Here is a 12,060-nt window from a genome sequence, read left to right as displayed (position 1 = left end):
TAATGAGGATTTATAGTTTCCAAGTTGTTAAAATATCACAGTGACATGAAAATATATTTTTCTAATGGCATTACTGGTACTGAAAATAACTGGGCTTTTGAGGTTTACTGAAGGAAAGAAATTTGAGTTGGAATGTGTTGATGAAAACGCAGGGATAAAGTAAAATGGTGGTAAAATAAAAGATTCCTGAGTTACAATCATTTTCAGAACAGACGTGTTGGCATCTTGGCAGTTTTTTTGGAAATATGTCTAAAGCAATATGATGCGCGGGTCATTTTTTTTTGTTTGTCCTTATTTTTTAGCAGGACTAAGTTTAACCACATGAGTAATCCTGTTTTACAAGGTCTGCTCTTTCTGTCTACAAAACATCATTCTTGAAGGGAAAATGTTTTGGCACTGAAACTGACACTTAAATGCGTGCCTTGAAAGTTGTACGTCTTAAAAGACGTGGTGTAAATAGAACGTAGCTTAGACCATTTCCTCTAAAGTTGTTTGTGTCTGTATTTGGTTGAGTCTTTGAGACTAGGAGTGTGGAGAACCCTGCAAAAATGAGTTGTTAGAGTACCAGATTCCCTTCAGCTTAAAGGCTTGAAGAAATGGTTGAAGTCAATTTTATGTCTCTGTAGAAGTTTACTCCAGTTTGTAGTTGAGAATAGCATTTACTCCAAATTTTTTCCATTTTAAATTATTTTAATAACCTCAGATTGTGTTGAGTAAAAATCCAGAATATTAAGGATATTAGGATAGTATAGAAAGATTCTCTTTCCAAGAGTTCAGACGAGGAAGTGAATATGGCTGAGTCATATCTGGAGTCAGTAGTTTGCTTTGTATTGATTGATGGGAACACTGACCTTCTGAACAGTCTTGTTCTGTGTTAAAAACAATCATTTATTGATTGAAGTGTAGATCAGTAAGGAAGAAGACTCTGATTATTGTGTACATTTACATTTTAATTTCTGAAGGCATATTAGTGTGTGAATATTTGGAAGGTGAGAGCTAAAAATAGTTGTTGATACATAGTTTGCTACAGAACTGGTTAAAATTACAGTTTCTGTGACAGATGACTATTTCAAAGTGAAAGAAATCTATTGTGAATTTTTCTGAGCAGCTAATAAATACTTAACATGTTAATATCAATTTAAATATTCTAATATAGATCGTGAAGTGCCACTGCAAGCAAGGTAATATATTTATATTCAGGAACTTTTTGGAACACAGATTTCTGACCCAGTAATCTGTAGCTGTAGTTTTAACAGTAGGATATTAAGTGCTTTGTGGTGGTTCAATAGCAGAGTTACTGACTATAAATTACAATTGCTCTTTTGGGATGTTCTAGCTTCTCCTGTGTGTAGGAGAGCTCCAGGCCTGATTTAAGTCCATGAAAGTTGGTCTGAATCTTTCCATTGACTCTGCTCAGTGTGAAGGAATTCCTTTTGAAAGGTCTTTTTTTAAAATTTTTTTTATTTCTAAATGAAACGTGTGACCATAGGCTGGCTGTGTGCGTGATTTATGGCAAGTAGCTGAGTCCCTCTGTGCTTCAGTGAGTCCATCTGCAAAACGGGCAGAGTAATACTGCACAAGGTGTTGGGGAGCTCAGGTACACTTTCTGTAAATCCCTTTCAGAAACCTGGCTGAAAGTACAGTGCGAGCGCAAACAATTAGTCTTTTCTCCCATTTTCATAAATAACCTAATTTCTGGTTTGCTATACAAAAAGTATTTGCTGCTTTAGGTGAGTTCAAGTTGAAGGCAGTCTTAAATGTTTCGTGTTGCTGACAGTAGTGATGATGGAGGCTATAGGTTTTTAACCATATGCTGTTATTTTCCCTGTGTCACTTACTACAGCTGGTTGTTGGAAGGAAATTAAGTGTTTGAGATCAGTGTGAGTTCTGCCATTTATTTCAGTGAGATCAGGACTGAGACATATGTCCTTGGCAAGGTGCAGTCTCTGCAGCCAGGTGCAGGAGTTTGAGAGAAGCCCAGCTTGTAGAATAATCTTGGTTTAACTTGCTTTTCTTATGTTATTCTTGCATTATGTTGTTCCATAATCTATTCTTGCTTAAATATCCCTGTTGGTTCTTTCTGTTGAGCCACTTTACTTATATACAAGTAAAGTGTCATGAATAAAAAAAAAAAGGTAGTATGAATGTGCCATTATAATTATGCGTAGTGTTTGAATTGCTTTCTGCTGATTTAAAATATTTTTCTGCTGCTTAATTCCATCATAATACTGCAATAATTTCTGTGCACATATATATATGCACACACACACTTCTTAGAATTGAAGACTATGACTTAAAAACAACCAAGTTAACGTGATGGTGTTATCACAGGCTGATATAATGTGGAACAAGAAATTAAAAGAAGAGAAAAAGGAAAGGAGGGAGAGGTAGCAAGAAAAGGGAGCAGTGAAATTGAGTAGAAAGAGAAATATAAAATAATCCAATTAAAAAGACTGGAAAAAAGGGAACGTGGAGAAGGAGGAATCCTGTGTGAATTTCTCAAACAACTTTTCTCTTAAGGAAAGGGTGAAATCCTGGTTTAATGAACTGAGGAAATGGGCAATGCTTGGAAAACAGCTTTGAGTTTATACAAAGCATAGTGTTACATATCTTCGGGTTCCTGTAAGGAGGAACACTAAATGATGTTTCAATGAAGCATAATTACAAACCGCTGTATCTGCTACACGCACATTGTGGTGTTTCAGAGGCGAATGTATTTTATCTCTTTTTACATGATATAATTACTGATTTGTTTTATTGCGTAGCTCATGAGTGTGTGCATTGTTTCCCTTCCCTTGTATGCTCCGCATGCTGTTCCCTCTTACCCTTTTGCCCATGTCACATGTATCCCAGTGGTTTTGATGGCATCAGGGCTGGGCTGTTACAGCCAGGCAGCGGTCAGGGTTAGCGTCATCTGTAAGTTTCTTGAAAATGCCAGAAAATATCAACCCCCTCGAATGACTGACCCAGAATCTGTATTTTCATTCCCAAAGGACTTACAATTGTAAATGTTTGTATTCACTTTGGAAGTTGTTTCTATTGAATGCAAATATTCAATATTGGGTCTTTTAAACAGTCCAGCTAATTTGCCATGATGAGCCAGTGCTGTTCTTCAAGTTAATGAGTTCAGTGATCAAGGGGAATTTGGGACCTATTGTCAAGAAACACTAAGCATCTGTAAATCCTGCTAAATCTTATGGGAGCTGCAGATATTCACCACTTCTGAATGAATATCTTAGAATTACTATTAAGCAAGGGACATCTTCATTTTTGAGAATTAACTTTCATAATTGTATTTTGTTCTTTCTTTAAGCAAATCCAAACCAGCTCCACAGATTTCACCCAGTAAGTCTGTGGGAGGAGAGTTTTGTGTTGCTGCAGTCTTTGGATCATCAAGGTCATGGTTTGCAAACAATCCTGGTCTGAAAAGAGAAAAAGGTTGGTGTATTACAAAATAGAACTTGCATTTAAATTTAAATTCTCTATTTTATTTTCTCATTTTGTGATAATCTCTGAGGAGATGGTGCTTATCTGTAGATTTTGTTCCTTAAACTCAGTGACAATGGAGATTTTTGGGAACATGGTTGGAGTGCTCTTGGTGAATAGGACAATTTACAAGAAATTTTAATTAGTGAAATAAATCATTCATCTTTTATTATGATATAATGACAGAAAACAAACTTTGATAGCTCAATCCAAAGTTACTGTGTGAAGTTTCACTGAAAAAGCTGGGAGGTAAAGGTGGGACACCTTTGCAAAAGCAAATGTACAGACATATGTTTGGCAATGTATAATTACCTGAACACACCTTGGTGAGAAACTCTGTTCCACCTTCTTTTATATGAGATATTTGTGTTTTTTTGAAACAAGGGGAAAATTGTGTGCTTTGTACAATTTTCCCTTTGTCTCCCCAGCCCTTTCACTTCTCTTGCACATTTTTGACTGAAAGCATATAAGGGCAAGAGACTTAAAAGAATAAGTAGTCTGCTGTGTCTGTAAGTGTTTTTCCTGTTTCTGCTGCACTATTGCAAACAAGGTTTCCTTTCTTCTTGCTAACAGATCAATCAAAACAGTTTGTAGTGGAGTCGTTGTATATTATCAGTTGTTACGGTAGCCTGGTGGAGCACGTCTTGGAACCACGTCCGCTCAGCACTGCGCCGAAGATCAGTGATGACACACCCTTGGAAATGATGACATGCCCCAGAGCCAGCTGGACTTTGGTTAGGTAGCTCATTCCTTTCACTTTTTCCTTTTTTTTTTTGTCCAGAAAATGATTGTGAGGGGTTTTTTTTTGGGAAGGGGTGAATGAACTGCATCATAATTTTCACCCATATGTTTATCTTGAAGTTTGTCTTTAAGACTCTTAAAGTTTTCCGTTGAAAGAAAGGACTCTTGACAGCAAATTGAACCCTTCCTTTTCATACAGTTCTGTTAGTGCTTACGTGTGTGAATGGGAGCTCCATTTAAATACTTAGATAGGCATGGAGCTACATGAACCTGTTAACGGATCAACAGAGATCCTTATCAATTAGTGATTTTAAATGATCAGATTGTACTTTAGCTTTTTATATAAGGACTAGAAGCAATTATTTTAATAGTGTTAAAGTACAGAATTCTGCCATGAGACATGAGTGAGGTTTCCACGATGAAGCATTGCAAAGAATTAGGCAAGTTATCCCATAAGTAGCTGAAGGTAGCATTTCTTAAGACAGTTGAAGAAATTATTCCTGACATGTGGAAGAAGGTAAACAAAAATTGATGAGAAAGTGTTGTCAGTGCTTTTGACGTTTTAAAATACTTTTCTATCGATTTTTCTTGTCTCCTATATTCCTTAGTGCTGCTTATGGCTGCACTAGATTGATCAATACTTGATTTACCAAGCTATTTAGGAATGGCCCACCCTAATTAAAATTACAACACAGACTTCTAGACCATTATTGTTGAAATGAGTAGGTTGTAATGGAATTGAAAATTCTAATTGGATCAATAGTCCATAACTTTACACAGCTTTATTTTCACAGTTTGTAAATGCTCGATGACTTTACAGTATCAAAGCAATGCGAGTTAACAGAACAAAAAAGTTCCCCAGCTTCTGTTGTGTGTTTATATAACGTCAGCATGACGTACAGTGGTCCTAAATGTATATACCAACTTATCTAGACTGCCTTCGTCAGGTTTTTGCACAATACATGCTGCAGTCAACAATTAAGTATTGCCTTTTCCTTTACAATCTGCGCCATTTGGTGTGCTGCTCAACGGCCTGTGGTGTACTGCAGTGTTTGAACAAGCTAATTTAAATAATGACAAACATTTTGTGAGCTTGCATAGATAATTACATGTGATGACAGAAACACTGATTTACATTCTCTGTATTAGCTTAAATATTAATACTCTTGTGTTTTACCTCAGAACTCCTCAGTGGAATGAACTCCAACCACCCTTTAATGCAAACCATCCGCTGCTCCTGGCTGCAGATGCCGTACAGTACTACCAGTATCTTCTTGCTGGCTGTAAGTAGCTGACAACTTTTTGTCCTGTCTTATGTGCACGTTTTAAGCCGAGTGTGACTTTCTGAGTTGGTTTTTCAGCCTGCATTTATTTCAGTACATGTTCTATCCCAGAATAGGGCTTCATGTAACCAGCGATATTAGTAATGGTAGAGTGGCCAATGTAGTTTCTTTTTGATATGAATCAAAGTTGTGAGGCTGTCATGTAGCCAAAATGTGAGTGCTTGGCAGGCCTTGCAAGGGTGACCCACCAGATCCCCTAAAGTCTTCAGGGTTTCTTCACCTCATTTCTTCTTATGCTTTTAGCTGTTTCCTCTCGTGAATTCAATACTCAGTGACAAGTGAGTGCATCTGCATTTTCCCTCTCCCCTGGAACTCCTGATTGCTGGGCTACTTCCAGCCAGAGTCTCAGACAGCTGCTTCCCTCGGGAGCCTTGGCATCGCTTCCAGGGCCGGCTGCCCACCTGCCTCGTCCTTTGTCTCACCCAGCCACGTCATTCGCAGGGAGCCAATATGCATGGGGTTGCATATTCAGAAACATTTATATCTGTATCTGTAGAATATGGTACGTGTATATTATATATATACAAACCCATGTATTTTATATTGTTTTTATAGATAAATGAGTATTTATGTTTTTTTTTTATTTTGACAATTCACAAAAGAGAAGAATATTAACAGTGAGTAGCAAGTCTCTTTTTTTATCTAGGGTATAGTCAAGTTCAAAGTGATATAACAGTCAGAGTTTCACAAGGGAACAACTCTTGGCATATGTAAAGGTACTCACGGGGAAACTAGACCCTCTGCACAGTTGTCAGTGCAGCCGATGCCAGCACGTTATGTGGCACAGGCATTTTAAAATGCAGCAAGTGGACATCTGGGCCAAAAGGCAGCATGTCTGAATGAGACTGGTAAAAGCAACGCTGGCGCCAGATTAGATCTGTGGCTTCTACCTGTCCGTCTGTTGCATGCGCTCAGAGCTCAAAATGTTGTGGAAACTCCAAGGTTAGGGTCTTCCTTTTTCCATGCTACATAGAAAAAGGGAGAAAACTCAAAAGGTAGAAAAGAATATGAAAAAGTAATTAATAGCACACAACACTCTGTTAGATGTGCCTTTTGGCTAGAACTTTTTGCTAGATTCTTGCATTGTTTTACTTTCACTTATAGGTATGTGAGTTCTGCTTTGAGGTAAAAGGTCTTTGCAAAGACAAAAAAGAGTCTAGAGAACATAGTTAAAATGACATTAACAGAGAAGTTGATGTGGATCTGATCTTCTTTGTCTTGTGGATTTATTCTATCTGAAGCTACTCAATGAAGTTTCTGAAAAAACAGAGTCAAACCAGGATTCACACAGCAGAGTCCAAGACACCTGTTAGCTTTCCCCCTATTAAATACATGCTAAATCGAAGTTGTCTGGCTCTGCTTACCTGCAGTACTGTGATGGGCTGACATTAGCTGAAGCCAGTGGTTTGATGTGCTATCGCTTCCGTCAGTGAGTTTAATTGCCAGCAAATGGCTACATAGGGGTTTAGGGTGAATGTTACATCTGTCTGCCACGTTAGTGGTAAGAGGAGTTCTGGCGCCGTTTCAGGGTCACTATTTGTATCTGTCTATCAGAGGTAGAATACAGCAGTTTCTCTCAGTTTCTGTATAGCATTTCTGCCAATTGTTTGGCTCCATTAAGTGTGCAGGGGAAATAAAAGCCTGAATGACCAAGTCACAAGGGGGTATGGATAGACCCTTTCTTTGTCCACACTCAGAACATTGCATTAGGTCTCATTATCCATTTATAATAAGTGACCTTTGCCCCCTGGGTCATTGAAAAATACTCAGTGTGCTTTTTAGCACAGAGTACCTCTGTCAGCAGACGGACAGAACAATGGAACGTCTGGCGGTCTGGTTGGAGGGCTGTACTGTGCAGGTTTTCATAAATATGCAGTTTGATGCCAAAACGCAGGACCAAAATCTTCCTTAGTCTCTGAAAAGTACAAAGTAGGCCAATGAGTTCTTGTGATAAAAAGAGAATATTCTAAAAATATTGCATTTAGTTGTTAACACACAGTTCAGCTTTTAATATTTTTAAAGAATCTTAGATTGACAGCTAATAAGGAAGTAACAAGGAACCATTGTTCGAAGAAATATTTGGTACAAGTGTCCAAGACCTTTATCCCAAGGGTATTTGTAAGTGGATTAGCACAGATGTTTCATTGCTTTGAGGTCATCTGTGACATCTGCTGCAGAAACCTGGATCAGAGTACGCAGTTCATATCTACCTGAGCGCTTTATCACGGCTGTGGCTGGTGCAGAGGTGAGAGAGTGAGTAGGGAGAGATTTGGACCTTTCTGTAAGTTCATAGCTTGGAAGTGAACTTGCATGTTAAATTCCACAACCTGCTGGCCTGCAGGAAGTGTTGGTGTCCTGCTCCTGACTGTTTCAGGCTTTTTGCAGTTGGTCAGAGTAAAAATAACCAGTCCCGAGAATCTCCTCACCTTCTGACAAAGCAGATTTCAGACTGACTTTTGTTTTTGTGGGAGTTCATCCTGCAAACCCACGGATATATTACAGCCCTCAGGTCTTCAGTGCTGGGTGTTAGGTGCTAGATGTTTCTCTCCCACCCTTCTCAGGTTTAATACATAATATTTTACCTTATTTGTGTCTCTAGTATTCCCTCTTTATTTGCCTGGCTTCTGAGCAACTTCTAAATCTAATCACAACAGAGGAAGGAAATGTAGTCACATTTTATTCTTCCTGAGTGTTTTTCCTATAACATAAATACCATCACCTGGAATAGGTAGACTGTCATAGCAGACGTGACGGTGGGAGGAGAGTTGTGCGAGGCACTGCATACATAGGAGGGTTTCTTGGAGGAACTTGCAAGGTAAAGGACGTGGCTTTCTTCAGAGAATTGCCAAGATTTGTCATTATTTATTCTTTCAATACTACATGCTTCCTGCTATTTAGTACTCAGGAATTAACGTGCTTCTTGTAGTATAAACTCTTGAGGCATGCTGTTCAGATGTGCTTTTCATGTCCATGAAAATCTGTTTGTGTTCAGGTTTTTTTCTAATGAATACTTTTCTCTATATTACCCTAACCCAAAGTCTTATATATTTGATTGACTTAACTCCTGTTTCCTTTGTCTGACTTCTGTACCTTCCATTTTTGAGTGTTTGAATTCAACCAGACGTGCATGGTAAATAAAGGAATTGCATTGAAAATAGGTAACTGCATAACAGCAGAAAGTCTTACAGCCTCATTTCATACTTCTTATTTCCTTTCTTCCTTACCCCTCCTCCTTGAATTCACTTTTTCATTGCACTGGAGGAATGGGCTGTGGTTGAGATACCTGAAATGTGGACAATTAACACATTAATGAAAAAAACTTGAACTCAGACCAAAAACAGCTGAAAAAAGGTATTGAACAAAATGAGACATGATTGCTCTCCTCTGGCTCTGGAAAGGGCACCTTCGCATTCCAGGCAAGAGTTTTGGCTCATCAGGACCAATTTCATGGAGATGACCTGCAGTTGTCAGAAGCAGGCCAAAGACAAGAATTAATATATTAACTGGTATGCAGTCCTTTTTGACAAATTGCTTACTAAATACATCAAAATTGATTGGACATTCTGTGTTTAAATTGACAAATGACTGCATTAGGGGAAGGAGGGAAATCCATTAATTACAGCTGCCCTCAACCATAGGAAATGTAATCGTATAAATATAGATTTTGTTAAAACAAAAGTCTCTACTTTACTGTAGTGTTGCTGGTAAGTGTACTTGCACCTCTTTGCTATTAAACCTCCAATAGGAGGTTTCGAAGACAGATCTTTGCAATTGGCTTTTAAATAATCAAAGACCATTTCTGTTGTGTTAAAAGGAGTGATGCAGTGTTTCTTTATCCCAGTCTGACCGCTTCTGGAAATTGTTTCTCTCTCAGAAAAATGGACACATAGCTGAGGCTTCTGCTGTCTCGTTGAATGTTTATTCTAAATGCAGTGTAATTCGTATTCCACCACGGTAGGATTTGAACCAGTGCTCTGTATTCTCATGCTTTGTTCCTGTACTGGTCTCCAAGTAATACTTGCAGGGCTGTTACTTATTTCTGAGTAAGAATTTGCACTTGAGTTAGGCCTGAAGATATAATCAGTTTTATAGACTTTGTTAAGGGATTCTTGAAAAGATTAAGGTCTGTATTTATAGCTGCCTTTGACTTTTGGCTGTTACAACAGATTTTCATTTCTGGACCAACTGTTGTACATATCTTGCGTTTTACTGAAAATGACTTTCCTGAGAAGACAAACTTAGTAACTATTCATTGTCTTCAAAGGGAGGGAGTTAGCCTTTCCTCACTGTTTGTTTGGGCTAAATGATAACACAATTTATACAGATAATCTCTGTAACTCTGCCGTCATGTTTGCACTTCCTGCTCCCTGTAATGAAAGCTCTGTACACTGAGCAAGACTTTTGTCTCTAAGCAACATTGCGGTTCTTTATGGCCTATTTTATATTCCTTTCATACATTCCATTGATGGAAATAAAAATTCCATACCTAGAGCTAGTGAATGTTGTGCAGTGGAAAGCAGGACTGAGAGTAAGAGTAGAGAGTGTATTAAATAACTGTGTGAATATGTGCTATGAAGACAGATGCTGTGAAAAACAAGCTATGAGGCATGTAACCATAGCCAAACTGCTGCTGTATGCGTTACAGCGGGCGCACACAGTGAGGAATCTGGTCATTCTGGTCTGCAGGCCCTTCTCCATGTGCAGCAGAGTGTGGTGGTGGTCTGATAACAGGCTAATGAACTGGGACTGATAATTATATTTAGTGTTCCACCACCTCCCAGCCTTCTACCTCTGTTTTTCTTCTTGCACTCTTTTGTGTGTGCATAAATAATAGTGTATTCTTTCTCTCTCACTAATATGAAAGAATATATGTTATGGTACATACCCCCTACGTACATAACTATAACGTGTGTGTACGTAGTATGTTCTGCGGGGCAAGAGCAGCATCTTGCTATGTGCATGTTCAATGTCTATCACAACAGAGCTCGATTTCAAATAATAAAACTAATCAAAACCAGAGCCTGTTCTGTAACAACAATTACGCTATCGTGTAGTTACGAGGTGTTCAAAGCCTTTTTGCTCTGTTTCTGTGACATCTCTGCATGGCCACGGTCAGCCGCGAGTTTGGAGCAGTTTCTGCAGTCAGTGCTCTCAGCTGCCCGTTGCGGTGTCTCTGCTGGGCTTTACTGGTTCTGCAGCAGCACTGCTAGCACTTCACAGCAAAGTTGGCCAGTTGAACGTAACCTGCCGATGAAGGCTATCTAAACAAAGCTCCCTGGCCTTACCCTGGCGTGGGTGAAGCCCACGTGAGTTTATATGAGCTGCCGTGCTGTGAAGCCTGGAGAGCAGTTGGAACAAGCCGTGGTGTGTGGGTTAACATTTTAAACTGACACCATTTTTATGTATTGATTGTATGAATATTGCCTAAAGTACTGGCCTTTCAGATGTACCTGTGCACCACAGATGAGGGCCCTGCCGCAGAATTGTGTCAGTTGAGTGTTATGGGCTTAAAACTGCAGGAAAGTACACACCGTTCGTGAAGGGTCGGCGTGACGAGATGGGCATGGCAGGGCAGGCAGCTTCATCTGTGCTGAGCGGAGGTAAAACCAGCCTCGGGGTAGACTGAGTAGTCCCTGATCACACGACGTGTTACATTTCGATGGTTCTGCCAGGTTTTTCCCCCTGTTCTCAGCAAGGACGTCTCAGCTAACCCTTGGTTAGTTGTTTGCCCAGTCCACTTAAAGATGGGAAACTGCGTCGTGTTGTTACGTCGGTGTTTTGTGTACAACCAGCGCACAGCTGAGATTTCATGTACTTACTTGGGTACATGTGTTTAACTTTATTATCCAGATGGGAATTGTTTTTATATGTTTTCTAGATTCTCAGTTTGTCATTATTATTCTTGACATTGCCTCTAGCTAGTGTATCATTTTCACAAAATTCTACTTTGTTACTGCCATATAATAAAAGAATACAACAAACTTTTTAAAAGAACTTCCTAGGTGTCTGCATCAGTAGATTCAAAGGAGTTGTGCAGATGTCCTGTAAAAATCCAGATCCCTGGGGAAAAATTTAGAATTCCTTGAAATTTTGAGGATGTTTCTATACAGAAAAATGAGTTTCAGAATTTCAGAAAATTCATTCTTAAGTGTTTATCTTGACTCATGTATTCTCTCCAAATACTAAATGAAAATATGAGTGTGTATATATATGAACATATAAGTGATACAAGTAAAATAGTTTGTGGAAGAATTTTGGCAATTTAAAAATATTTCATATTTGGAATTTTTTACTGTGTTTAAAACTGTAGCAGATCTTAAATATATATAATTCATAAATATATTATATTTTTATATGTATTTTATGACTACAGTTAAAAAATTTCCAGTGAAACTGATTCCAAGCACACATTTCTGTTACAGAATTGTTACATGTATTTGGGGGATTCTGGCAGTAGTCACAAACAATGAAAATGGAATTTTCAGGTTTG

General features: G+C 38.6%; 1 protein-coding gene across 7 annotated transcripts in view; it reads left to right on the top strand.

Moving 5' to 3' along the window:
* Positions 1 to 12,060, top strand: part of BCAS3 (BCAS3 microtubule associated cell migration factor) — a 344,583-nt gene that overhangs the window by 135,045 nt on the left and 197,478 nt on the right. For all 7 annotated transcript variants that reach the window (XM_068415391.1, XM_068415388.1, XM_068415389.1 and 4 more), the window contains 3 exons: positions 3,314 to 3,438; positions 4,060 to 4,225; positions 5,410 to 5,510. In XM_068415391.1, the coding sequence (XP_068271492.1) occupies positions 3,314 to 3,438; positions 4,060 to 4,225; positions 5,410 to 5,510 (392 nt within the window). The remainder of the gene's footprint in view (positions 1 to 3,313; positions 3,439 to 4,059; positions 4,226 to 5,409; positions 5,511 to 12,060) is intronic.

Source organism: Nyctibius grandis, chromosome 18 (genome assembly GCF_013368605.1).
Source record: "Nyctibius grandis isolate bNycGra1 chromosome 18, bNycGra1.pri, whole genome shotgun sequence".
Classification (NCBI taxonomy): domain Eukaryota; kingdom Metazoa; phylum Chordata; class Aves; order Nyctibiiformes; family Nyctibiidae; genus Nyctibius; species Nyctibius grandis.
Note: the sequence above shows the minus strand (reverse complement) of the source record. Positions and strands in the feature narration are given on the sequence as shown.